This window comes from Paroedura picta, chromosome 13 (genome assembly GCF_049243985.1).
Source record: "Paroedura picta isolate Pp20150507F chromosome 13, Ppicta_v3.0, whole genome shotgun sequence".
Classification (NCBI taxonomy): Eukaryota; Metazoa; Chordata; class Lepidosauria; order Squamata; family Gekkonidae; genus Paroedura; species Paroedura picta.
In genome coordinates, this window is record NC_135381.1 from 1411191 (window position 1) to 1439054 (window position 27864).

At 55.2% G+C, this 27864-nt stretch overlaps 1 protein-coding gene across 2 annotated transcripts in view; it reads right to left on the reverse strand.

The window, feature by feature from the left end:
* Positions 1–11350: 11350 nt before the first annotated feature.
* WSCD2 (WSC domain containing 2) overlaps positions 11351–27864 on the reverse strand; it is a 33623-nt gene continuing 17109 nt past the window's right edge. For both annotated transcript variants that reach the window (XM_077307944.1, XM_077307945.1), the window contains 7 exons: positions 27380–27494; positions 24755–24939; positions 21136–21257; positions 19117–19291; positions 17985–18149; positions 15716–15916; positions 11351–13636 (listed from right to left, as the gene is read on the reverse strand). In XM_077307944.1, the coding sequence (XP_077164059.1) occupies positions 13284–13636; positions 15716–15916; positions 17985–18149; positions 19117–19291; positions 21136–21257; positions 24755–24939; positions 27380–27494 (1316 nt within the window). In that variant the 3' untranslated portion in view covers positions 11351–13283. The remainder of the gene's footprint in view (positions 13637–15715; positions 15917–17984; positions 18150–19116; positions 19292–21135; positions 21258–24754; positions 24940–27379; positions 27495–27864) is intronic.

A 27864-nucleotide genomic window follows, 5' to 3' on the forward strand; every position in this document is an offset into this window, starting at 1 on the left:
GCCAGGAGAAGGATCTGTCCAGCCGCTGCCTGAAGACCCCCAGTGAGGGGGAGCTCCCCACCTCCTTAGGCAGCCCATTCCACTGCTGAACTAGACTCCTAGAATCCTAGAGTGAGAAGGGGCCACACAGGCCATCTAGTCCACCCCCTGCTCAATGCAGGATCAGCCTCCAGCATCCAGGATGAGTCTCTGTCTCGCTGCTGCTTGAAGACCCCCAGTGAGGGGGAGCTCCCCACCCCCTTAGGCAGCCCAGTGCACTGCTGAGCTACTCAGACTGTGGAAATTTCCCCCTGATATCTAGGTGGCTCCGTTCTGTACATAGTTTAATCCTGTTACTGTGGATCTTCTCCTCTGCTGCCCACAGGGCCCTTTTCCCACCCTCTTCCAAGTGACCTCTGAAGTCCTTCAAGAGCGCCCCTCCTGTCCCCTCTCCACCTCCTCTTCTCCATAGCAGCTTTTTCTCCAGGGGAACTGATCTCTGTACTCTGGAGATAAACTGCAATTCCCGGGGATCCTGACTCCTCGGAGACCACTATTTCAAAGAGTTACCCAGATCAACTCCACCTCACCTCCTTTCTGGTTCTTCCTCTTAGGATTTCCTGCCAGAAAATGAGATTTCCAGCCCCAAATGCCTCATGTCCTTCCCTTGTTTGGGGCAGAGTTTCCAGTGGAGCTCATGAGCCCTCTTTCTTCCCCTTCTCATAACAACACAAGAGCGTCCCCTTGAAGTTTCTTCTTGGTTACCTGAGGGAAAAGCAGGAATGGTAAATTTGTTGCCCCCTCCCTCTCCCCAAGGCAAACATTTTCCTCTTAGGGAAAAGGGAGAATTAGAAATAACAACAACATTTATTATTTATACATGGCTTCAAAGACCAAAGCCCTTATGCAATCTGAGCTGAGGCGCTTCTGACTCATATAACCCTGGGTGATGAAAATATTTTTGCAAGTCTCTTCTGAGGTTAAAAAAATGTGGGGTGTTTTTTCCCCCTTCCTGTCCTGGCTGCATTTTTGTATATGAAGCCGTTCTGCTGCCATCGTATCCAGGGGCACTCAAAATCATACTAATGGGGCGTAACTAGTATGGGCCTCAATCCCAGGAAAGATTTTTCAGGATTACACGGATTGTGTCCCCGTTGGGAGAAAAACATCTCAGCATCTTAATTATTTTTTTAAGTATTGTGTTCTTTTGGTTCCTCTCAGAAGACAAAGTTATTTTCAGAGAGGGAATAAAACTATTTAAATCCTTATCTGAAGTGAAAATTTCCTGCTGAGGACAAAGTAAATCTTCTGCCCTGGAGGTCAACCGGCGTGCTGAAGGGCGAAGGGGAAGATCAGATGGGCCCGGCTTCTCCTGACTCCGGCCTTCTTTGGGATGGAGCTGAGCGGCCATTTTGAATCCGCCACCCTCGCGGGAGCTTCCCAGGCTCCGTGGGGTGCCGTCCCGTGTGCTTCGCCGCAGCATTGTGAGAGCACGCAGCAGGCGCCTCGCCCAGGGAAGCTGCAAATAACAACACCGCCTCGGTGCCGCCACGCTTTTAATCTGCAGCATGTTTAGCACATTTTGGCTAATTAATCAAAGTGTCAGAGAAGCAGGGCGAGTCTTCCTGGAGGCTGGCTCCCAGCAGGGAAGACACACAACCCAAAATCCTGTCATTCTCTGAGCTGGAACACTGTTTGGGAAAGGAGGTGGACCCATGGCACAGGTTTCTGGAGGCGGCCCAGAATCACAAGGGATCGCCAGGCGATGGAGATGGCTTCCGTGGGAAAATGGCAGCCTTGGAGGGCCTAGATTCGCCTCTTGGCACCCTAGAGACCAACAAGATGTGGGGTGCATCGGCTTTTGGGAGTCAAAGCTTCCTTTGCCAGATACAAGTAAAAATGAGTGTGGGTTTGGAATTTATTGTTGCCGTTTCTGTTTTCGCCACAGACAGTACCCCCATGTCTCCAGGGCAGAGTTGGCAACCCAGGAGAGACGGGATGATGGGGAAGAGCTGCACGTGAGTCCCCGGCCACTCGAATGACTCCCAGTCAGTGCCCACTGGAGGGTCTCAAGCCAGAGGTGCTGGGGGAGCAAAGGGCTCCCTCCGCCCCCCGGCCTGGGCACAAGGGGACGTGGATGCCATGTTGCTATGGCCTCTGAGTTGCATGCAGTGTCTTTTGTGACCTTTGCATAAAAATGCTTCCAACGAAAGAACTGGACCAACAGCGATGACCGTTTAATGGCCGGAAGCTCAACAGGAAGCAGCTGATGAGGACTGAGGCTCTCCCGGTTATTGCTCCACGTAGCTTCTGCCTTCCGAGTCCCACAAAACCTTCCTTGCCCCTCCCCCCGGCACTGAATAAGCTACTGAAGGACCACAAGAGGTCAGGGTGGTCTTTTGCCCACCAATCAGGAGAGCTCTTCCTTTGCCATCCAAGCCCCCCCTGCTCTTGTGCCAGCCAATGGTTGCTCTTTTCCTCCTGTGCCTAATATTTAATTAAATGTTAAAAGGGTGCAGGCACAGAATCCTATTAGCTCAGTGCAAGTGGAGGTCAGACGCTTGTCTAAATCATGCCGAACGGAACAGGAGGTTTTAGAGCTGAAAGGAGGGAGACGGCCTCTGTCAGCTGCCGAAAAACGTCAATCACCCGTCTGTGCGTTCCCGCTGAGGAGCGATGGCTGCCGTGGAAAGCCTAAACAAAAACAAAAGCCCCCTCCATCCTTCCCCCTGGAAAACCTCATCGAGAATCTCCCCTGGAGACTGCAAGGAGAAAGGCCAACGAAGCAGGAGGCCTCTTCCCCCACCCTTAGGCCTGGTGCCTGCCGGCTGAGCTGGCCAGAGTATCCGGAGGAGGGGCTGGCACAGATAAGAGGGCGGATGGGGAGAAAGGGGGAGGGGAGCGGGTCTGTGGGCCGGCAGCAGGCCCCTCGCTTTCCACCCCAAGAATCTCAGGGCTCAGGTCTGGGGAAAGATCTCTGCCGAAGACCCTGCAGAGCAGCTGCCTGTCTGAGTGCTGCGCTAGGTGGCCTGATGGTCAGATTCAGTACCTGCAGGAGGCAGCAGGAGAGACCGGCTTGCAGGTCTGCAGGCCCAAGACCGTTCAGGGCTTTGTAGATGTTAACCAGGACCTTGAATTGAACTCTGTTGACAGGTGTGACGTGTGGAACGGGTGTGACATGCACTGCCCCCTGGTGCCTGAGGCAAGCAGGCTGCTGCGTTATGCCCCAAGTGGACTTTTAGGGTGGGCCCTTGTATGGCACATTACAGTAGCCCAGCCTCGAGGTTGCAATGGCACGGATCCCAGGGGGCCGGATTGGCCAAGACAGGGCCATCTTCTGGGCTCAACGAAGCCGGCCAGATGTGTTTTTTCCTAATTGCATCAACAGGCTAATGTTACATTGACATGGATTTTTTCATAAACTGCAAGCACAGTCGGAGGTGGACTTGGTGCCCTGCAGCCTCCTGCGGCGTCTCCCACTCTGCCACTCACGGGCTCTGCCTCCTTGCTCTCCCACCACATCTGCCTGTGTGTTCACAGGCCCTCGGGCTAGCATAGCTCTTGAGATGGCCCTTCTGTCCCCCTGGAGCCTCGGACGGGAATGCCGGATATGGTCCCGCTCATCCCAAGCGCCTTCTCCCACCCAGCCCATTTATCTGCTCGACAAGCGGTCGACGCTATCTCTTCCCATGTTTGTGTCAACATGATGTGTTCGCTCTCAGATAAGATCTAGCGAATATTCTGTTATGCTTATTGGAGAGAGAATTATTAACGACAGCGACAAGATTGCTATCTGGTTTGGAGCCATATACATGTTGCCTGCCTTTGTGCAGCTGGAGACAATGCTCCCTTTCTGGCTTGACGGTGGGCGTGAGGGCAAAGCTTTCTGAGGGGGGGCCCTAGCCCCTCCGTCGAGCGGCAGCCCATTAAAGTGATTTCTTTGCACCCCTGCGTGGAACGTCAGGAGAAAATGCCCAGGGAAGAGAAGCCTCCAGGAGCTGAACGGGTCACACTAGATCTGCAATCAAAATGTGCAGTTCTAAAACGGAAGCCAATGCAATGGGCTGGATTGTGTTCACAGATGTAGGAAATTATTGATATCCCTGTGCAATGTAAAGGGCTGAGGGTCAGATTTAACACGCGGCAGCTTCATGCATCATGCGCAGGAGGCCCAGTGACACTGTCTCCTCCTCAGGGGTGACCCCTGCAAGTCAAGCTCTGGACCAGGGGTAGTCAAACTGCGGCCCTCCAGATGTCCATGGACTACAATTCCCAGGAGCCCCCTGCCAGCAAACGCTGGCAGGGGGCTCCTGGGAATTGTAGTCCATGGACATCTGGAGGGGCGCAGTTTGACTACCCCTGCTCTGGACGGTCACGAGGCAAGACCATCACCATAAAGCAGCCCCCATAATGATGAGCCCCCCCCCTCCGTGGGAATTTCAGGGTCAGGATGTCACGGTGCTATGGGACGGCGTCCGACGGTTGATGCCTCAGCCTGCCTCCAGCTGTGCATTGACTTCTAAAATCCTACTCTGCACTGGGCTTCTTGGCTCTCCCTTGACTCATTTGTCTCCTTGGCCAAGCTCGGGAAGTTTGCCCCCACAACTGGCAGTGTGACTGAGGAGCAGGAGGTCTCAGAGATTGGCCGGTCAAGCCGACCACGGAGCAGTCAGCTTCGTTCATCTGGAAGTCGTGAGGCTCCTCCGAGGTGGAGTTCCGGGTGTCTCGTTCTGGGAATTAATCGCGGGCTGCGAATAAATCACGTCACTGGGGTTAATGAAACCGGAGCAGGACCCGAGATCACCCGACATAATCAGCATTTCAGGCAGATCCTTCTTTTCCAATCATAACAGGGCGTTAAAAGAGATTTAGTGCTTTTGGAGGCCAAACAGACCATTCTGAGCTCATCTCAATTTGGAATAAGCCGAGCGGATTCTGAATTTACCCGAATTGCATATTCATGAAAGACGCCGGGCTTATTGTCTGACTGATCTTCCATCTGGCGCAGAGAACGGATGCCGTGTTCGTGGCAGGGAATGCCTCAGCAGAGCCCTCCTGGATCAGCCCGAAGTGGATCATTTAGTACCTCATCCTGTTTCCGGCAGTAGCCTTTCCCTGCCCTCCTCCAAGGGACAACCTTTCAGGTACTCCAAGAGAGCCCTCCTGTCCCCTCTCAGCCTCCTCTCCTCCAGGCTCCAAGTCCCTCAGCCTTTCCTCCCAGGGCTTGGTCCCCAGGCTGCCCCGGATCTTCCCCGCCGCTCTCCGCTGAGCCCCCTCTCCATTTTGCCCACGTCCTTTTGGGAGGGAGGCCTCCGGAACTACAGCAGGACTACGACATCTTGCGATTTCGATGTGCCGCCTCCGTCGATGCAGCCCAAGACTTACTGGCCGTGCCTCCCTTCCCTTGGGGCTCGTTCCCCAGCACGGAGCAAGCCCCATAGCGGTGACTGAGCCTTTTCCATTTCCAAATGGCCTTAAAGGAACCAGATCTCTTCTGCGCCTCCTCCCTCCCTCCCTCCCTCCCTCCCTCAGCGCAATCACCACCCATTCTCCAAATGCCTCTGCTACGACAACGTCTGTCTTGATTCAATTGCACTTTGTTGTAAACATTGAGGAAGATTACGCCCAATGACACAAACACTGTTTTGGTCTCGAGCCTCGCTTTCCGTAATTGCTCTGCGTGAACGTTCCCCTCTTCTCCGGTGAGCTGCCAGGCTGTTGGCAGAAAGCTGAGTGCACATCCCGGGAGGAATCACCCCCCCACCCCCCACCCCCTTTGGACAAGGGGGAGACGGACCGGCTCACCTGCTCTCCCCACTGGCTCCTTGGCCGGAGGCCCTTCTAAATGATTGCTCCTGCATTCCGGCAGATGGTTGGCTGTAACTTTTACAGAAAATAGTAAAAGTGATAAATAAACATGTTTCCTTTGTGGGGGGATGAATGTGATTGCTTCCCAGATTTATACCGCTCATCTCCCCGTACATTTTATTGCTTTTATGGAAGGACGAGTGAAGAACTCTCGGGACGGATCTGTTAACGCGAAGCCACTTCCCATCTCATTTAAATAGCGGCGGGATCCAGATCTAGAAATGGCTGCTGGTGCTGCTGGGGGGGGGGTGTTTATTTCAGGGGAGGGAATCATGCCTCCTCCCCCTCCACTGACTAGAATGGCCTCGCCTCCAGAACGGGGGCTGCTTGTTGGCCAAGGCAGAATGATCTTCCCAGCAGTCTGGTGATTTTTGAATTCCAGCCTGTCTTCAAGAGGGGTCTATGGGGAGCAGAGCACCCAACCTGCACAGCCAGGATCTGGCCTCCATTCGCAGCCAGTCTGAAAGGCCAAGGAACTGCAGCACACAGAGTTCTGCCACTGAGTACCAAGTTCCCAGCCAGGATGGGCTCCCGAGGAAGGGGAGATCACGACTAACAGGATGGCTCACTCTCCTCCTCCTCCTCCTCCTCCTCCTCCTCCTCCCTCCTCCTCCTCCTCCTCCTCGCTGCCTGGCCTGCTGGAGGGGGCATCATTCTGACCTTCTGCACTCCAGCTTTAAAGAAAGAGAGAAGAAACGATTCCGGACCATTTCCTTCCATCTCCAGAAACCTTCGCCCACTAGAAGCATTTTTCCATTTTTGCAGAGAGATCCTGGGAGAGTTTGGATTTGGAGATAGCGGTTGCCGTGGCAACTGCTTAGAAACCGACTTGGCCTGATTTCACGGGCGACTCCCCCATGGGGGGGGGGAACACTGCAAAAACAAGAGCACTTAAATGAGAACATTAAATAAATAAATAAATGATATATATATGCCTTAAAAGGGGGAGGGGATGAAAGCCCCAAGAAAGTAGGACGCAGGCGGGTCCAAATGGGCGTCTAGGGGCACTTTTAAGAGCAGCAAAGTTGCATTCAGGGTGCCCCTGGACTCAAATGTTGAAAAGGGGACTTAGATCAGGACTAGGCACCTGGACCCCTTCAAGGATGGCTGCCTTGCCGTGGCAGAGGGGCTTGCGTAGCTCAGTGAAGCTATGAGCTCTGCCATGCAGGGCCACCCAAGACGGACAGGTCATAGCGGAGAGCTCTGACAAAAGGTGTGGCCCCCAAGAGAAGCTGGAGCACACAACTCTGTGTGTGGCTTAGAGTCACACAAACAACATCCTTTCTCTGAAGTTAATCGCCAGGTACTTTTGCCAGTTTAAGCATTTGGGGAAGTTCTTTTGTGGGTGAGAAGAGGGCGCCGTGACCATAAAATGCTTCCTTTCTAAACAATGAAATCAGAGTCCAGTAGCACCTTTAAGACCAACAAAGATTTATTCAGGGTGTGAGTTTTTGAGTGCAAGCACTCTTCCTCAGACCATGATGCACTCGAAAGCTCACACTTTGAATAAATCTTTGTTGCTCTTAAAGGTGCTACTGGACTCTGATTTTATTGTGCTACTTCAGACCAACACGGCTACTCATTTGAATCTGTCCTTTCTAAACAGGCAGTCACCTGTGCAGATGCCTGCCAGACAGACAGACACGATCAAAGGCAAGGGAAAGCTGCATTCAAACCTGGGGAGGTCCTTCCTAAACCTCAAATTGGGGGGATCCTATTCAGAAGTTGGTTTTTATACCCTGCTTTCCACTACATAAAGGAGTCTCAAAGCAGCTTCCAATTGCCTTCCCTTCCCTCTCCCCACAACAGACACCCTGGGAGGGAGGTGGGGCTGAGAGAGCCCTGAGAGAACTGCTCTGTGAGAATGGCCCTAAGAAAAGTGTGACTGGCTTCAAGTGGAGTGGGGAGTGGGGAATCAAACCCAGTATTCCAGCTTAGAGTCCACCTCTCTTAACTGCAACCCCCCCCCCCGTCTCCTCCATTCCCGAGGTTCCTGGCTCCAGCCACCAATTCCCAGGTGTAATTCTCTCTGGAACCTGGTGGGGGGCATTCCCAAAGAGCTCCTCTCCCCTGTGCTGTGGCCAGAGACGCACTTGTGCTCTGCTGAGCTGCAGAGGTAATTTTCAGGGCTCTCAGCCAGAAGCAGCTGGACTTTGGAGCGGGGGGGGGGTACTTGTCTGCCCGTAGCCTTCAGCCAGGCGGGCTTTTGTGCTGCTCAGCAGCTATGCACGGAGGACTTCTCCAATTAAGAAAGCATCCATCATCCAAATGTGCTTGTCCTTGCGCTTCCTTCAGGGCAAGACCAAAAGGAGGAACGGAAAACATTCGTGTTGCCCGACTGTTCATTTATCAAAAAGTGGCAAAGACAGGAGCAATCATCATGCACAAGGACAGTCCAGAAATGTGTTTTAAAATGTGGACGCCCTGGATAGTCCTGCTGGAAGCCGCCAAGACTACAGTGCCCATGAAGCAGCACAATCGAGTGAATCATCGCACACAAGAAAGAGTTCGCCTAGACATCCTCCTTCAGCACGTTGCCTGAGAAGGACGGATCCGGCTGCCCTGCTTGCTCTGCCAGCTTCCTCCACCCACCACCCCAGTCTTCAGCACAAACCTATCTCTGCACCAGCCCAATACGCCATCCGAGCCATGGTCCCAGTCCAACTGGGACTCACCCCCCCCCCCGGTTGCCACCTGCTTGCTTGCTTCTGGCACAGGAAGTCCCACCCCAATACCATCATCCTCTGTCTGTCTGTCTGTCTGTCTCTCTCTCATAGCTTCAGTCCCCCGTTCCTTCCTCAGTCTGGCTTGCTCAGCTCCACTAATTTAATGACAGTATTGGATAATGCGGCCCTATAAATCTGCTGGATATACATTTCATGATCTTAATGAAATTACTTCAGATAAAAGATTGGCTAAATGCGCTTCCAGTGTGGCTTTTGGAAGGCTGCACCAGATAACATCCGGGAAGCAAACAGATAATTTGTCGGTGCCGCTTGCCAAGAGCCAGCTGACAGTGTCTCGGTCCGCCACCTCCTCCGCTCTCCTCTAAGGGCATTCCGGCCCTCGGCCCCCAGGGCTGTTCACCGGCCTGCTTGGGGGGCATCCGGTTTGCAGCAAGACGGGATAATGCGCAGCGGCAGAGGCCTGGCACGGTGCCCTTCTTCTTCGCATGCGGCACCACCAGTTTCTGCCATTCCTCTCTGCATTATTCTGCCATGGCCTCTTGGCTTCCTCGGCTCTCTGCTGGGCGTTTGTGGCCAAACTGCAGGGGGTTGGCTTCAGCCGGGCTGTTTTAAGGGCCCTCTACCCACCTGAGCCAGTTCGTGGAGGAGGGAGAGCCAAGGAGGGAGAGCCATGTTGGGAAGCAGCATGTGCCAGATGCTGGGGGGGGGGTGAGTCATCTCGGAGGGCGGCTGTCTTTTTGCAGAAGCTTTTCCTGGAAACATCAGGCGAGCGGCCCTAGCAAACCAGCTCCGGGAACCTTTATTTATGTAAGGCCTTTCCTGGACCCTCTTCTCCTGAGGGACCCAAAAGGGCTGGCAGAAATTCATGGCCCAATTTAGACACCTGAGTTCAGTCATCCTTCAAGAAGGCCAACAGGAGCAAAGAGCTCGCTCGGACTCCAGCAGGACTTGGAGGCCCACGAGGTTTCCAGGGGAGAAGCTTTTCCCTTCCTCAGATATGGCAGCCAGTAAAGGGAGCTTGAACTCTCATCAGCCCCAGAAGTCTTGAGCACACCTGAAGCTGCCTGAGGCTGAATCAGACCCTGAGGCCAGCAAGGGCTGCCTGGTCTACTCAAGCTCCCAATGGCCATCCGGGGTCTCCAGTGGAGGTCTTTCCACCTGCTCCTTGGAGATGCAGCCGGGGATTGAACCCGGGACCCCCCACATGCCAAGCAGAGGCTCTGCCACTGGGCCACAGCCCCTTCACATTCTGTGAAGCTGCCTTATGCCCTCAAGGCCGGCCTAGTCCCCTCAGACTGGCGGCAGCTCCCCAGGGCCTCAGGCAGAGGTCTTTCCCATCAGCCCCTGCCAGATCCTTTCAGCTGGAGATGCCGCCGGGGACTGAACCTGGGCCAGGCAGCCCTTCCCTTCTTCTTGGCCAATAAGAACCTCCAAAGAGCCCTGCTGGATCAGATCAATGGTCTGTCTTGTTCAGGCTTTCGTGCAGTCCTGGGGATTCTTGCGCGTTTCCCAAATGGGTGGGAGTTAATTTGTTAAACATTGATTGGGTGAGAGGACCATATGTGGTCCTGTTGCCCCCCCCAAATGGCCAGTGATAGGTGTGAAGGGGGTGAGTAGGGGAGAGGCCTCAGGTGGGCATCCCCAGCTGTGCTTCCCAACCATATTCTGCAGGATCTGCCCAATATTCCGGGGGTTTCTCAATGGGGACGGCCCAGCCCTACATCGTGCTTCCCACCATGGCCATCCTGTTCCTCTGGGCACAGGGGCTGAGGCCTCCTCCTGCTGGGGCCCCCTGGCCTGGTGGGCAGAGGTAGATTGCCTCTGCACATGAAGAAGAAGAGGAGGAAGAGGAGGAGTTGGTTCTTAGATGCCGCTTTTCTCTCCCTGAAGGGGTCTCAAAGTGGCTTCCAATCACCTTCCCTTTCCTCTCCCCACAACAGACACCCTGTGAGGGAGGGGAGGCTGAGAGAGCCCTGAGGTTCCCTCAGCCCCTGGGGCTAGTGGCCCTTGTGGGACTTCTCCCCTACGACTCTCCCCAAGCCCCTGGGGCCATCACTACGCCCTCTGGCCGTGTGTCCTCAGGGTAACCCCTCGTGGGGGTCTTTCCTTGTGGAGGGCTGGGACACAAGGAGGGGTTGCCAGAGCAGCCATGGCTGAGGCCAGCCCACCACCCCTCTAGGATTGGCCCCCGCCTGCAGCGGAGATGCCTCTGGCTGCCCGGGGGGGGGAGGCTTTCTTCCTCCTCCGCCCTGCCCCCCGATGATGCGCCTGGCTCCGTGCTCAGAGCTGCCGTCCTAGCCCCTTGGAGCGGGTGCCCCCTTTCCCCTCGCAGCCGCAGGAAGCCTCCCGGAGGCCTGGCCGCTCAGCACCATGGACAGAGCTCGTGGGACGGACGGCCTGAAGGAAAGGTTTGAATGGCGGCTCTACCAGGGGTAGTCAAACCACGGCTCTCCAGATGTCCATGGACCATGAACGCTGGCAGGGGCTCATGGGAATTGTAGCCCATGGACATCTGGAGAGCCGCTGTTTGACTACCCCTGTATCTAGCCCGTTTTATGGGGCACCAACTTCCCAGGAGGGAATCAGGACAAAGTTGCATCTGAAGGGTTTCCTGGGTACAACACACACACACACACACACACACACACACAAATCTTGCGTGCAAATCTACCTCCAGCAGCCAAGGCTGTTTGACTGAGCTTGCCAGACCATCCGGGGGGGGGGGGTCTCTAGGTACCACCTTCCCCCCACCCCCAATGCCATAAAGCACAACAGAAAAAGTTCAACGACAACCACGGACTACACTGTAGAAAATATTAACCAAACGTTGGTTTAATGGGCAGTATTTGACCTGAGGATTATTCAAACAGAGTCCGGCAGCTTTGGTGGCCCCCCTTGGAGGAAGGAAAGGGGGGAGGGGATCAGATCAGCCAGATGGAAGCTCAGGCTCCAGGAAACCCCCAGGCAACTCACCAACCCAAAATGTCTTGGCTGGAGAGGGGGCGGCCTCCTGTGGATCCCTGCGGCTCATGGTCCAGAGAGATCCTGCAAGAAGGGGGGGGGCTACTTGCATGGGGAGGAGGGGCACGCATGTCAGCCAAATGGGCACACAAGACTCATACCCCAAACCCAAAACTGGCACAAAGTTTGCTTCCAAAATACATTGAGGGACAATGCAGCCCTCCTGGAGTCTCCTTGGGGAAAGCACGGAATTAGGAAAGGAATCCGAGCCCTGGGAAATCAGAAGCCAGCACTGGGACTGCAGCCCACCCCTCCCCACCCCTGCACAGAACTCCAGAGGTGCATCCAGCAGTCGCCCGGGTCTTTCCCTCACTCAAGGCAGATTTTAAGAAACCGATCTCTTTGCAACCCTTTCCCCGCAACAGGAGACTCTGGGCTTTCCTTGAAGAGCAAATTGGGCAGCCAAAACAGAAAAGCCACTGGTGAGGTGCGACCTATGGTTTTGGGGAACGTTTGCAATCCCCACCCCAAACTTCAGCAAGGGGTGCCCGGCCATGCTGCCAATGCAAACTTTCCCCAAAGCTCTGCCACCATGACTCAACCAGTCCCCTCCCCCGCTTCTTGGTGCCCCTTCTTCATTCTAATGCATTTCCAGGTTCTCAAAAGACTCATCCCGGGGGCCGGTCAGTCAGTCCTGGGCCCTATTCAGCCGCCTGTCGACCCAGCCACCCTGGGGGAGGCCAGTCACTCCTTCTCCTGCTGGCTACGTGGACGACGCAGGCACTGTGTGTGAATCGAGCCCCGAAATCAACACATGGAGCTCAGTCCAGAGATGCACCTCCTGGGCCACGGATGGAAGGGGGGCAGGGGCAGATTCCAGCGCTGGATGTTCCCTCGCATGGAGAATTCCTTGCAAACAGACAACTAGCATGGGAAGGTGGGGGGGGGGGAGTGGAGAAACCATCTTTGCATGCTGGGCCTGTTTCTCCTTGTGGACATCTTTGGATACAGAGAAACATTCCAAAACGGGGTCCTCCCACTCCAGTCTGAAGTGGAGCTGCCCAGGGAAGCCCCTTCGCGTTAGACCCCTTCACCCTCTAGCTTGTGGGAACCAGGCCTCAGCCAGTGGCAGAGATGCTGCCTGCAGGGTGGGAAATTCCTGGAGGTTGGGGGGGTGGAGCCTGGGGAGGGCAGGGAGGGCAGGGGGAGGGACCTCGGTGGGGACGTGAGGCTGTGGAGACCATCTTCCAAAGCAGCCATCTCTTCCGGGGAACTGATCTCTGGAGTCAGGAGATCCTCTGTCATTCCGGGAGATTGCCAGATTCCTCCCGGCAGCCTCAGAGACGTGTCCCCAACTGGAGACCAAGAGCACCTACCGAGGACAAGATGCTTTGAGCCACAGCGGCCCTTTGCAAACTCTTTTCGATATGGGGGGGGATGGTAAAGCCAAGCAAGAAAAGAGGCTGCTGGGGAAGGGGCGAGGGGACAAGGCCAAGCTCTTACAAAAGGACAGCAGCAAGGCATAACTGTGTTTCGCAGGCCCCGATGCAGACGTGGGTGACGGTCACCAAAGGACACCGGTTGGGGGAGGGGGGGTCACCACGGCGTCCTCCTCTTTGGAAATGACAGATGACGGCAGCTCTTTGCCCATGCAGGGGGATCCATCGCCAGCGGGCAGTGACAGCCGAGTCCCACAACGAGAGCCGCCCCCTGGGGGGAAATGCCCCCCCCCCGGGGAGCCCGAGCCCAGCCTGGCCGGGCAGCCCGAGCTCCTCCGACAGGCGGCCATCATCTTGGGTAATAGTCCTCTGGCACCCCGGTGAGGTTCCGGCGCTTGAGAGCGGAGTCCACAGTCCTGATGTAGCCGCTGATGGCCTGCCTCATCTCGGGGGTGTAGGGGTCGAACTCCAGCTTCCTCAGCCCGGAGCGCTTGAAGTTCCCGTCCTTCTGGCCCTCGACGCACAGCAGCCGGTCCTCGAGGACCGCGATGTCCAGGAGGCTGACCATCCTCTTGAGCTGGACAAAAAGGTCCCGCTTGAGGTCCTCGAAATGCACCACCAGGACGGTCTTGCCGAACTTCAGCCAGTCGAGGGTGTGCGTGGCCCACCAGGGGGCGTAGTTCTTGACGAACTCCGGCCATTCTGGAAGGACAGCGGGAGGGAGGGAGGGGGGGAGGGGGGGGAGAAACCGGAGTCACTAGCAGCAGGGCAGGGGGGCACAATCCTGCGCACGTTTCGCACTGAGTGCAAGCAGGGCTCGGCCCCGGTGACTGTGCTTTGGACTGCAACCAGCATAGCGAAACCTCACACCGACTGAAAATGGAAGTGTGTACAAGAAGCTGCCAGATATTTTGGCCCATCATGCTCAGCATCGCCTGCTCTGGCAGGCAGCAGCTCTCCAAGGTCCCCGGCTGAGATTTTTCACGTCCCCGATGACCTGCTCCTTTCAAGTGGCAATGATGCCGGGGGTTGAACTGGGCCTTCTGCAGGCCAAGCAGAGGTTCCTAGTTTTCCTCGACATTCGTTTGGTTTCCCTCGACATTCCTCAAGTGTTTTGCCCAAGGGAGACCCCTCCTCAAATTTGCTTAAAATGTTAAACTACGGAGGCTCTTTGTCTCTTGGGCCCTTATTCTACAGTTAGGCTTTGGGCTGGGCATTCTCTCTCCTGACCATGGAGCTTCCACAGTGTACATTTGCCCCACGTTGGATGCTGTAGGGAAAATGGGATTTGCCCCCTCTTCCCCACAGCATCAGGCGTGATCATGCGCATTCCAGAGCTTCCCTGGTTTCTCTTTGACCTTCTCAAACCTGCTTTAGTTTGAAGTTTGGGTGAAGCTGACAGCCAAGCCCGGGCAGCTGCTGTGTGGGTGGGGAAATGCAGGTCTTCCTGGGCTCGCCTACACAGCTCCCCATTAGCCCCTCCCCTCCCCCTGCTGCTCTGGGTTTTGCTTCACGTTCTGTTTTTAAATCAGTGACCCCACAAGCATTTTAGCCATATGCCATTTTACCCAAATATGCATTAGGCTCTTTGAATCCCCAGCTTTCATTTGACAAAGATCAGGTCTGTAGTTCCTTTCCCTCCCCATCAGCACCTTCAACTAATCAGAAAACATCTTCGTTAAGAATAGGCAAAGCTCTTTTGGTGATGATGGAGAATCTCATTAGCGGGCTGCTCCATTGGCCACCTGGTCCCAGGAACAGCTAAACATGTTCCCTTTCTTTAACAAAAAAAACCCTTTCAATTATCCCTGAGGTTCCTTGCTAATTGATCTTCCCATTAAAATCAGGTGATAAAAACTATAATGAACCAGCCATAATCTGCAAGGATTCTGCCGGCCGCCGTCCCCAGCATGCGAGGCTGGTCTGTGCGCATCCTTGAGAAATGGACCTTCCCCCCACCCCCACCCCCGACCCTGATTAATAGCTCAGTCTATCTTTTATCCTGCAAAGAATCATTAAACTGAGTATCTGTTTCATTAAACAGATACAGGACAATTCACCTTGCATAATCACATCACATAAAACTTTGCTTTGGAACCATTTCAAGGGACATCATAAAATTAATGTCATGGAACAAAACACTGAATTATTATTTCTTTAAAGATTGCGAAGACTTAAGATTAGGAGACAGAACGTCTGGCTTGACTGTGGAGATAGGTGGCATTCAGCTGGCACAAAGCAGGCCCATAAAATGCCACCCACCCCACAGCCGTCACTGGAGGGCCATCGGCCGCTGGAGCTGCCCTGTGGAAAACCATCGGGGCTTGGGGGGGGGGGGTTAAACTGCAGGGAGGCAAATCAGCCAAGTCCCATTTCTCTCTCCTAGAAATGTCACCTGCTTGTGCAGCACAATGATGTGAACAGCCATTTTGGATTTCAGGAGAGAAGTGAAGGATTTTAGGTTTCAGGGGAGGGGAGATAGACGGAGCTGCCTGGGACAGTCAGGCCCCTGCTCCAGCTGGCTCAGCCTGGCCTCCTTTGCCCGCCTCTGGCAGAGAATGCTCCTTCCCACGTCCGGCACCTGAGAACCTGGAAGGGCAGCCCCAGGGACTCAGCCTGCAGGCTTCTGCATGCAAAGCAACGGCTAACTTGCAAAGGAAACAGACAATCCCGAAGCCGGAATCTCTGGCCGGGAGGTCGACTGCAGCCGGGGGCTTGTGTGAAGTGGAGATCGGACCAAGGGCCCTGCTGCCCCCAGAGCCAGGGTGGGGCCGTACGTGCCTTTCCCCTTCCAGTGGGCGTGGGACGCAAACCCGATGTGGCCGCCGTATTTCCGATTGAATTCCGCCATGAGCGCTTTGTACGGGTTCCGGATGAGCAAGATGGCCGCATCGAAGGCCTCGATCTCCTTTTGGCCGCTCTCGTGCGTCTTGATGCAGATGGTCCTGCCGCTCCGCCAGTGGTCCCGTTCGCCCTTGAACCCTTTGGTTTGGGCAGAAAGGAAGACAAGAAGCAGAAGCAGGAGGGATAAATAGCAACTCTCTGCTGCTCAGGCTGCACTACCCACAGCTGCCTCGTCCTCCTCCCTTCCTCCCCACTCCCCATACTCTAGACCAGTTGTCCAAGGACTACAATTCCCATGAGCATCGGCCAACATGCTGCTGGCAGGGGCTCATGGGAATTGCACTCCCTGGAGAGCCACAGTTTGGCCCGCCCTGCGGTCCCGCCTCTCCCCGCTAGCCCCCTCTGCTTGCCCTGTGGAGGTTTCTGGGGGCCCTCAGTCCTCTGCACGTAGCCAGTGCCCTCGTGTGATGGCCTCTTTGAGCTCTCTGTGGCTCTCAGTGCAGAAAACACTTCTTGCCCTCTCCCCCCCCACCCCCCCAGCTGCCTTCATGGTCTCCAGGCAAGGAGGGTCAAGAGTATTTGTTTCCATTCCACCTTCAACTCAGTAATTTAGGAGAGGGGAGGAGGAGTGGGGAGGACCCCCGTGAGACTCCTGGCACTGAGCGCTAGCACTCGAGGCCATTTCACAGGAGGGGGCCGGCTGCCTCCCCAAGCCAACTGCCCGGCCCGCACCGCAAGTCTGTAAATTGGTTTCACTCGACTGGGGCTGGCATGCTGCTTCTTTGTGAGAGGAAAAACCCACCAGCTTAAGGTAAGGTCATCCTGAGGGACTCTCTGGCAGGCAGCTCTCCCCTCCAAGGCCTCCAAGGCAAGGCTCCTGCCCTCCTGTCCTTTGGAGTCAAGCCATCTGAATGGGCAGGCAGGCGTGTTCCTGGCCAAAGTTGCAGACAAACCTCCACCTGCCCCGGTCGCTTCAGCACAGCCCTTCCTGGCATCCCTCCGTGAGGTTTTGGTACCTCTGGTTCATATCCAGTCTCCTGGATCACTGGGCTTTGGGGCATTTTTATCCACAGACTTCTGCAGTTTGGGCCTTGTGCCTTAGCCCTCCTCTGCCTACTAGAGATTTTCCTAGCAGCTCTTCAGGGGACAGCGAGAGTCCCAGGCAGAGAACTAGTTTGCTGCTTTTCTAGGTCACCACTGACTAAGCTTAAAGAGATATCAGGCCTTTCCTGAAAGTTCCAGTAAGCTGAACAATTTTTAGGGCAACGTCTGCGCTCCCTGGGAGCTCTCCTAGGTCCTGGTTCTTTGGAATCCGTCGCCTGCCTCCTCTTCCCCAAAACAAAACAAAACTTAAAGGCAGACATTGTTTATTTCACTATGAGCTTTCACGGCTCACTTCAGATACAGTCAGGGAAAAATAACCCTTTCCTTCAGAACTGCCAGATAGCCAATGAGAGTTAGCCGTAGGGTGATGTCACTGACGGCAAATTAGGCCAACTCAGAATGGGGGCAAAGCATTCTGAACAGGCCCTAGCTAAGCCCACCCCCAGTGACATCATCCTGTAGCAGGATCTGATTGGCTGCCTCCTGATTCTCTTGTTCCTCAGGCCTATTTTGATGAGCATTGAATCAAGGGGCTATGGTGCTCAGAACAGGGACTGGGGGAGAGGCAGCCCTTGAGCGAAAAAAGAAGAAACGGGGAACCAACACCCCCCCCCTCCGCACCTGTCCATCGGTACCATTTTTCTTTTGAGCAACAGAATCAATTAGAGATCCTCTTGTTAAACTGTAGTCAATAATCCCGATGGAGCTTCTGATCTACAAAGCTGACTAAAGTCATTTGCACGGTTATTCGGGAGTTCAACCAATAGCTGGGGAGACTTCTGGTGGGAGCCGGCAGGGCAGAGGGTTGGTCTCGGCTCCAGTTGGTGAGATAGAGGAGTGAGGGCTTTTAAAAAGAACCATCTCGCTTGACCATAGTCCAGTAACAAAAATGCATGGCCGGCCATCACCATTTTCATGTGACCATGGGTGCCACAGGCCAATTCCCCCCCCGAGACAACTCCGGCAATCTTCTCCCAAGCAGGACAGGGCTGCCAGAAGACCCGGCTTGCTTCCATGTGCATTAAAATACATCCCCGCCCCTCTCTCTGGATTCTGCTTATCATCATCCACACTGATTTCGGGGAAGGAGCTGACCCCTCACCTTTGTTGTAGAGAGAGCCATCGAAATAGTAGCTGCCGGTGTAGAAGCCAGTGGCGAGCTCAATGAGGTGCCGTGCCCAGGTGTTGCCCGCTCCAGGGAAACTAGCCAGGGCGATTAATTGTTTCGCTCGCACCGTTAAAAACCTCCTGTCCATGCATCGGTTGTCTGCAAACAGATGAGGAAGGGTGATAGAAATATGCAAAGAGCCGGGGATCTTGGAGCAATTTGCTTCCCACAGAGGCCAACCAGACATCCTGCAAGGCACCAAGCCCTGCCCTGCAGCTGGCATCGAGAAGGATACTGCCTCTGAACATGGAGGTTCCACTTTGCCACCCTGACTAATTGCCAGCGATGAACACCCCCTCCCCCCAGGTTTTGTCTAATCCCCTTTTAAGGCCCTTTTAATGGAGAGCAGCGACCAGTCATGACTCTTAGATTAGTGTCTCTGTAGAATCATAGAATCCTAGAATCATAGAGTTGGGAGGGGCCATACAGGCCATCTAGTCCAACCCCCTGCTCAACGCAGGATTAGCCCAAAGCATCCTAAAGCAAGTTCTTCATTTCATGGCTCCGTCCAGACACACCCAAGATTCTTTCTACACATCCCAAACAACAAATGAAACCCACGCACTGGCCCTTAAAAGAGGGGACACCGTTTGGAAAGAAAGAAAGAAAGAAAGAAAGAAAGAAAGAAAGAAAGAAAGAAAGAAAGAAAGAAAGAAAGAAAGAAAGAAAGAAAGAAAGAAAGAAAGAAAGAACAGCCATCTGCTGCTCAACACGGGCAAATGACTGTTTCCCATGTCTGATTTGAGCGGAAACTAATTACTCTTTCATGGGAAAGCAAAATTTATTTCTTTGGTAATTAAAATAAATAGCAGGGGTTTTCTTCTCAAATGACTGTCTGGAAGATCTTGTGCTTGGAAGTGGCAGAGCAGTTGCTTGACTACTGTGCCACAGCCCCTCGCTGACAGCCCTTGAGCTCGCACCCGCGGTCACTGAGACCTTTGACCTGGCGATGCTGAGGCCAGCCTGACCTTGGGACCCTCCGCATACCAGCCTCGGCTCTCCCAGGGAGCCCTGCCCCCCGCCCCCCGCCCCCCGCCCCCGGAGCGAGTGGGACAGGAGCCTCTACCTTGCACTTGAGTCTGGTAAACGATGAAATACTTGGCGTTGCCGCAGCTTTCGAACTCTTCTCCGCTGCATTTCTGGGCACACAGCTCCTCGTCTTCACGCTCGTGCAAAGTGAAGAGGGTGGTGGGGAAGCCGCAGTGGCACCAGGATCCAGCCAGCGCTGCAAGAGGGTATTCCTGGGGTGGGGGGAGTGAAGAAAAGGACGTCTCCAGGCCACGCGTTCCCCGGCCAAGGGGCTGAATCAGAACACAGGCTGCAGGCTGCTAAGGGATCCTTTGGCTCGCCAGCCGCCTGGAATAAACATGGATTTCCGGACGGCGGAGACCAGGTCCCCTGGTGAAGGTGGCTGCCTTGGCGGGTGGATGCCACGGGGTGGCACCCTACAGGTGTCCCCTCCCCAAAGCCAGGCTCCCCAGGCTCCCAAATCTCTCGGAATTCCCCCGGCCAGCGCTGCCCTCCCTCCTGCCCAGATTCATAACAGCTCAGCATCGGCACAGAAGACGGCGGAAAACATCCTTCCCTGTCCAACGAAGGCCAAAGGCTCAGGGAGAGAGGGAAATCAGCCTGGAACGGGGAGGCAGCCACCAAAAAGGCCCTGTGTCCTTCACCGCCTCTGGAGGGATGAGGAAGGGCCGGGCAGGATGACTGTAACGTCCAGAGAGGGTGCGACGGAACCAGCCGATGTTTCATTGGGCCATGAGGGTCTGTCCTAGGCCTGGTTGCCTCCCTGGCTGATGGGTCACCACAACCTGCTTTCCTGCTGTCTTTCAGGTCCACGAAATACCAGGCGGGTAGAGATCTGTGATCGCCCCCCTTTTGCCTGTCTTGCTCCCTTCTGGCTCCCCCGACTCAGAGCAGCCATTCGGAAACTGCGAGTGGCGTCCGTGAGTCATTTGCCCGCGATGGGAGTTATACAGCCAGGCTTATGATACAGCGTTGAAAACCACGGCCCAGTGGCGCTTGGATAATGTGTGAGTTTGTCACGGGAAGGAAGGCCGCTAAAAGCCCCTGTGGCCCTTCATCCGTGCCCTCCTGTGAGTCTCCAAGTGGCAGAGTTATGAGGGCTGCGGCTAGACCTGACAGGCAATTTAATACGCGGGGATGCGGTGAGGCTGGGTTAATCAAGGGGCACGCTGCAATGAGTTTGTATTGACCACCTGGGAGAGCGGGGCTCCGGAGGGGGCAGGAGAGGTGTGGGTCCCAGGGGCCAAGGCTACGGACGGCCACTCCCGAGCCAACCGCTGGATCCCATTAATTAGCTAATTAGAAGATGCTGCAAGGCCAAAGCATCCCACCACAGCAGTGACCCACCGGACAGAAGGGCACCCTCAGAGGCCGAGCTCTCCTCTCCTTCTGGTCACTGCTAAAAGAATCTTTCAGCCCTTCCTTGAAAGCAGGAGTCCGCAATTTTGGGGGCCTGCATGCACCTTTTGGAATCCTAACCCAGGGTGGTAGGCACAACTACAAAATGGCTGCCATGGGAAGCACAGCCAGCCACAAAATGGCTGCTGCAGAGGGTGGAGCCCATTGAAAAGTATCAGGGAATGAAGTCGTCTGTAACTCTAATAAGAACAACATTTCAGGCAGAAGCTTCGTTTAGCAGGATGGCTTTTAAAGATGTACATTTGGTTTAAAATATTGCCATCCGGATACCTCCAGTCACGCTGCGGGGATCCTGAAGCTGTGGGGGAAGCTGCTGCCAAGGGCACTTTTAAAGAAATCTGCACAGCCAATCGGAATCCCTGCTGGGCTAAAGCCCCGCCTGGCCTGGCTGCTTTCTAAACACAGGGGTGCTGGCAGCAGGGAAGGTGCCAACAAGGGCCAAGGTGCCCAAATGCTCTGTGTTGGGGACCCCTGCCCCAAAGGGGAGGGAGAAGAGGCGTAGGGAAATAAGAAATGTTTCTGGCATTAATTTCTGGCCCTGGGCTCCTCGGGGGCAGACGGTCAGTGCACAGTTCTGGGGCTGCATTTCAGGGCCGAGCTCACCTGCGCCTGTCCGTGGGCAGAACATGACGCTTACCTTCCCCGTGCAGAAGTCGACACAGCGGTCCACGGACATGTTTTTCATCGGCCGGCTCGCCAGCAACGCCACGGAAACATTCTCAGGCCTGCGGAAGCACCCCCGGAAGATGGCGCTGCCATCTGGGGCAAGGAGAGAGGGGAGGGTCAGAAAACTGGGAGGGCATCAGTCAGGAGCACGTCTGGGAACACCAGCCTCTGTGGACCGTGCACCAAAACACATATCCTGTGTGGTAGGTGAGGCTGAGAAAGCTCTGAGAGAACTGAAATATCAGGACTGTGACAAGCCCGAGGTCACCCAGGTGGCTGCATGTGGAGGAGCAGAGAATCCAACTGGCTCACCTTAACCACTACAGCAAGCTGGCTCAGAAGCAACAGAACAAAGACCCACAAAGGTTAATTCTGGGTATCAGCTTTGCACTCAAAAGCTCATCCCCAGAATTAAACCTTGTGGGTCTTAAAGGAGCCCGCCAGACTCAGTTCTCTTGCCTGTGACCAACAAGGCAATAAGCAGTGGTTTGTGCTGGCTTCCACACTTAATCCCACCCCGGCCGCCAGCTGCCCCGCTCAGCGCCGAGCCTTGCCCAGAAACAAGATCTTTTGATTTTCAGGCTGGCAACGCCACCCGGCATTTTAATGGCCCCTTCTCCATCACGATGGCTATCTGAAGCAAGCGTACAGCTGCAGAAACTCCATCTCCCGCAAGACGTTCTTGGCCCATTCATTCCTCATCCAATTTCAGTCTGGGCTTCTTGTCCCGTCTTTTTCTCACGAGGCACAAAAGGCGCCTGAAACAAGGGGATCTTTTCTCCCTGCCGCCCGGTGCTCAGTAAGCGCTCTGTCTTAGGCCCACGAGGGAGCTCCCCTTCGCCTCCCCGGATCAACAAAAGCCCCGGACATTCTAGCTCCCTTACCTGAAGAGGAATTTCCCGAGAGCTGCCTCCAGACCAACCAAGAACACTCCCCAGAATCTAAGGGGCTAGCGATTGACGCGTAAATATGAAACTTGTCAAAGTGGAGCAGCAGAGAAGAGCCAAAAGAGAACCAAATTTGCAACGGAGGATTAGCTTACGTGAGTCATGCTCATGAAAGTGCATCCCCGGCCACAAATTCTGTTAGTCCTTAAATAATAAATCACTTTTATATGAAGTCCTTCCCTGCCGGGCTCATGGCAACTTTTAAAAAAAATCAGTCCATGTAATAAATTATTAAATGAATGGATCAAGCATTAAAAACAATTTTAAAATGTTTTTATAAGAGTACATATTAGATATGCATTCTTGACATATGTAAATATGTATTATGGGGGGCCACTCAGATGTTGCGGGGTTACTGGGCTAGAGGGGCTGGAGGGGTTCTCCGGTCAGGAGGTCAGCATCTTAGGTCAAGGGTAGTCAAACTGCGGCCCTCCAGATGTCCATGGGCTACGATTCCCATGAGCCCCTGCCAGCATTCGCTGGCAGGGGCTCATGGGAATTGTAGTCCATGGACATCTGGAGGGCGGCAGTTTGACTACCCCTGCCTTAGATGATATTTCCCTGGACTCAGCCATAGGCCTGGTGGAACAACTCAGGATTTCAGGCCTTGCAGGGCCCCGACCTCATTAGGAAAAGAATTCCACCAGGCCCACAAAACAAAGTTTCCCATGTTGTGAAGGCAGCTTCTGCCAATGCAATATTTTAAAAAATTGACACTGCCAGTCAGAAGCCTTGCCAGAGAAAAGCCCCGTCCGGCCACGCCCACTTTCTAAAAATGCTCGTTCAGGTAGGTGTGGGTGAGGGCCATGATGCCTAAAGCCCCTGATGTCATGACGATCCTTGGAGAGGGGGCTTTGGGGGACGGTGGCATCCAAGGGACCAAAACGATTCTGCAGCCACGGGTGCTGCTGGCCACTGTCGTTCCTGGCTTGAAATATTCACTGTGGCCGTTCTTGCTGATGGCATCTGGGATTTTCCAGTGGATTCCAGTGCCATTCTGAGGACTATGTTTATCAAGAGGGCTGGCTATAAATCCACAAAATATCTAAATAAATAGAGACCAGCTGTTTGTACACATAACACAAGAAAGAGTGCAGTTTGGCCCCCAACCTCTCTCCATTCCAGCCACACTGCACCAATCGCTAAAGGATCACTGCTCTGGTCTAGGTAGTTTCCACATCATTTAACGTGTCCTGTTCAAAAAGCCACGCTTTGTTTCACCTCTGGTTGCACTGGTTAAGAGCGGCCGACTTTAATCTGGAGTCCGGGGTTTGATTCCCCACTCTTTCCTTCACATAGAATCATAGAGTGGGAAGGGACCTCTTGGGTCATCTAGTCCAACCCCCTGCACTGTGCAGGACTCTCACAACCCTCTCGCTCACCCAATGTCTCCTGCCACCCCCTTGAGCCTTCACAGAATCAGCCTCTCTGTCAGACGGCTGTCCAGCCTCTCTCTAAAAATATCCAAAGATGAAAAGCCTGTTGGGCGACCTTGAGCCACACAGTTCTCTCAGGGCTCTCTCAGCCCCGCCTGCATCACAAGGAGAGGAGGGGAAGGAGATTGTCAGCCTCTTAGGCCTCTGACTCCTTAAGGTAAAGAAAAACATAGTATAAAAAACTCTTCTCTTTTCCTCTGTTAGCCTCCTGCTTTGAACACCTTGTCTGCTTGTCTCAGTGCAAACAGCTGTATTTTGCAAAGGCAGGATTGAAACCTTGAAGCAGCCCTGGCTCCGTTTCTTCCCCACTTTGGGGACCCCTCCAGCTCTCGGCCCACCTCTCCCCTTGCATCCCAGGACAGCTCTTCCGCGGTCTCTCAGGAGTCCAGAAGCAGGCAGGGAGGTTCTTGGCCGCCAGCCCTTCGGCCTGGAACTTCCTTCCCCAGGAGGTTTATAAAACCTCTGACCAGAGCATATTTGGCAGGGCGTGAAAAATAAACTTTGTGTGGGCAGGATGGGGGGGGAGGGGTCTGAAATACGAGCAACCAGAGAGATTATTTTAGCAGACGGCACAAGCGCCCCCACACACACACACACCCCCACCCCCGGCCACTGCCTTCGATGCCATCTTGCGAGAAAGAAAGGAGCCCACAGAGGACTTGGCACGGGAATGCCCAGAGACACTGTATACCCCTGCCCGGCCCGGCCCTGGCGCCATCTAGCTCGGCATCATTTCCTTGGAAGGGAAGCAGCTCTCCGGGGGGGGGGGGGTCTCAGGCAGGGAAGGGCGTTTCGTGGGCAATGCCGGGGCAGAACTGGAGACCCTTTGATCACAGAGGCTGCTCTGCTCAGCCTGGCCCTTTCCTGGGCTGCATAACACCTGGTCACCGGGTCACCTGGCTGACTGACTCTCTCCGGATCCAAGATCCAGCAGAGCTGCTGCCGCTCAACGGTTTCTCCCCAAATGGTGTCTTCTGGGAGTTACCAGGGGTTGGAACAGGGTGGGAGCTGGTGTGCCTCCCCCCCCCGGGCCAGGTGTGTCCCCCCAAATGAGATGCCGCCCCCAAAACCAGGGCTAGGACAGTGGTCAAAGTTCCAGAAGGACAACCCAAAGCTCTCTTCTGCACGCCCTCCTTTGCTCTGCCCCTGCCCCCCCTCCCCTCGCCCCCCCCTTTCTAGGGATGCTCCCCGGGGACTGGGGACTTACACCTCCGTGCCGACTCCTGGGCCAGCTCCAGGCGGTAGATGGACAGGCGGTTCACCCCCCCGCAGATGTTGTTCTTCTCCCCTTTGCATTCCATGTTGCAGTCAGAGTCGCTCACGTTGATGGCCTGGATTTTGTGCCCACAGTAGCACTCGGCCCCGAACTCCAGACCGGCGTAGAGGTAACCCCTGGGGAGACAGAGAGGCCACAAGACATTGGCGGGGTGAGTACACTTAACCACTTGGGGTGCCTGCCCACAGATGGCACCTGGGGTTCCCCAGAATTACAGCTCATCTCCAGACTAGAGAGATCAGCTCCCCTGCGGAAAAGGGATGGCAAGGTACCCCACTGAGGGCCTGTTCTCCCCAGGCTCCACCCCAGATCTCCAGGAGCTTCTCAACCTGGATCTGGCAATCAATCCTCCACATGCAGCCAGCTGGATCACTGTGGGCTAGTCACAGTCCTGTTCTCACAGAGCAGTCCTGTCAGAGCTCTCTCGCGAGAGGAAGGGAAGGCGATTGATTGTAAGCTGCTTCGAGACAGATGATTCTGGTTTTGCCTGGAACATTTCTTTTGAAAGGATCTTGCCCAGAGGCCTCAAGGCTTGAGCCCAGAGAAAAGCTGTCCCCAGCCTAAGCCACAAGCTAGTCTGTTCGGAGCCTCGGAACAAGAGGCTTCGTCCTTTTGCATCCCAGCCCCCCCAAGCGCCACTGAGCTCTTGCCTGGAGAGACGACCTCGGAGCGAGGAGCAATCCCGTGTGTTTACCGACACTCATTGCAAAATGATTTACAAGATGCACAAAGGAGGGAGCATCACTTTTCAAGAGAAAAAAACGGGGCGCATCTCATAGATCACAGCACGGGAGAGACGGCAGCATGACTTACAGGCTCAGGGGCCGGAGAGCGAGAGGCATGAGGGGGGCTTTGCAGGCAAGCAGATCAGGAAAGGGTCTCCCCCCCCCCCCGAGTCAAAGAGGTGGGGCTGCTGGGAGACGTACGGGGACGATCCAAGCAGAAAACCAAGGCGAGGCAGGGCTCCCAGCAGGGGAGAGAAATAGATCTGACGGGTCCAAGGGTTGGCGGTCCTGCCCTAGGCCCCATTCTCACATCCCTGATCCCACACCTGGTGCATCATGCAGGGGAGGCCTGCGTTCAAGTCCCCGTTGGGATGGGAAACATCCTGGGCAACTTGGGAGCACTTCCTTTCAGAGGACCCTACTCACAGGACTTGCTGCCAGGGGAACGCGGAAGAGGGGGAAACCGCTGACCTGCCTTTTCTGCGCTCCCCCACATGCAACCAGCTGGGTGACCTTGGGCTCGCCACGGCACTGATAAAACTGTTCTGACCGAGCAGTGATATCAGCGCTCTCTCAGCCTCACCCACCCCACAGGGTGTCTGTTGTGGGGAGAGGAATGGGAAGGCGACTGTAAGCCGCTTTGAGCCTCCTTCGGGTAGGGAAAAGCGGCATATAAGAACCAACTCTTCTTCTTCTTCAGCAAGGGGGCGAGAATAAATATGCCCAAGCTAGCTAACTAGCTGGCTAACCAGCTAGCTAGCTAGATCAACAGAGACCGGGGGGGGGGGGGTTGGACAGATGGATGGATGGATGGATGGATGGATGGATGGATGGATGGACGGACGGACAGACAGACAGAGACCAACAAGATTCTCAAGGTAAAAGATACCAGGAAGTTTTGGGGAAAGGAGTGTTGGCTCTTGGACCCACAGCTGACTTATGGCACCCCAGGAAGGGGCTTCCAAGGCCAGTGAGAAGCCAAAGTGTTCGGCCATGGCCTTCCCCTGCAGAGTCTTCCTCGGAGGTCTCCCTTCCCAGTATCGACCCTGCTTAGCTTCTGAGATCTGACATGATTGGGCTAACTAGCTGGCAGGCAGAGATGGATAGAGGGATGGATGATGCAGGATCTGGCCTTTCAAGCATGAAGTCCGCTCTGGGGCCAGGGAACAGATGCCCCCTCCGCCGTAGCACCCTGGATAAAGGAACCCGGCCCAGTCTGGTCCCAAAGCAAAGACTCAGCTGCAGGACACTGGCAGAAGAGCAAGGTCTGCTGTCCCGAGGAGCTCTCCCGGGTCCTGAAGGGCTTGCCACCCATTGCTGAACAAGGCTTGCTTGAAGTCCGACCCACCCCCTCCCCACCCTTCCTGGCCTGGCCTAGACCCAGAGAGCTCCCAGGCCACTGGGCTCCCTCCCGGCCCACAGGGACCCCCCCCCTCTGCCCGCAGCTGCACAGCCCAGCTGTCAATCTTTGCTCCCACCCAGCACCACTGCGGCAAACAGAGCTCCTCTCAAACCCTGTTCCTGCAACCACCGGCCAGATACTCCGCAGTGCCGACAACCGCAGCCACCGATTTCCCTCGCAGGCCAGGAGAGCTGCAGTCTCTGACTCCGGCAAATGGCTCCGAAGGGCATCTCCATTGCAAATGAGGCCAGTGAGAAAAATTGGATCTTTCAAATCCGTTGGGCTCAGAGGGTGTCAGGAGGGAGGGAGAAAAACAACCTGGGGAGAGCCAAACTGCTGGAGCTGACAGGAGAGAAATACCGAGGCTGCCTTGGAATTAATGAAGCCGCTGCCCCCCCCCTGCCGCCCCCGTGTTCATTTGCCACCTACCGCTCGGCACAGTTGTCCTGGCAACGGAACAAAGTCATCTTCTTGTAGTCAAAGAAGGACACTCCACGGAGCGCTCTGCGGAGGGTGTTGTCCACGTAGCAGCCGATGTACTTTGCTGGAGGAAGGAGAGCACGTTTTTACCTTCAGGGCACAGATATGGGGGCCCTCTTGACCATGCGGAGGCTGGGAGCGGCAGGGGCCGGGGAGCAAGAGCACAGCCCCACTGCGGGGCACAGGATCCCTCGGGGGCCTGCTTGGGGGTCCCACTTGGCCTGCACCCACTGGAGGGAGATGAGGGTCTCTCATCAGGATGCTGGCAAGGAGACCCGGTCGCCTGCCCCTCGAGCGGCCTGGCCTGGGTGGGGGTTCAGGGCCACTCTTGCGGGTCAACAGGAACCAGCACAGGCCCAGGGTCTTCTGTCTGGTGCTGGGGAGTCACCACTGCTGACCCGACACCTTCTCCTGAGCATCTCTGGCCCAGGCAG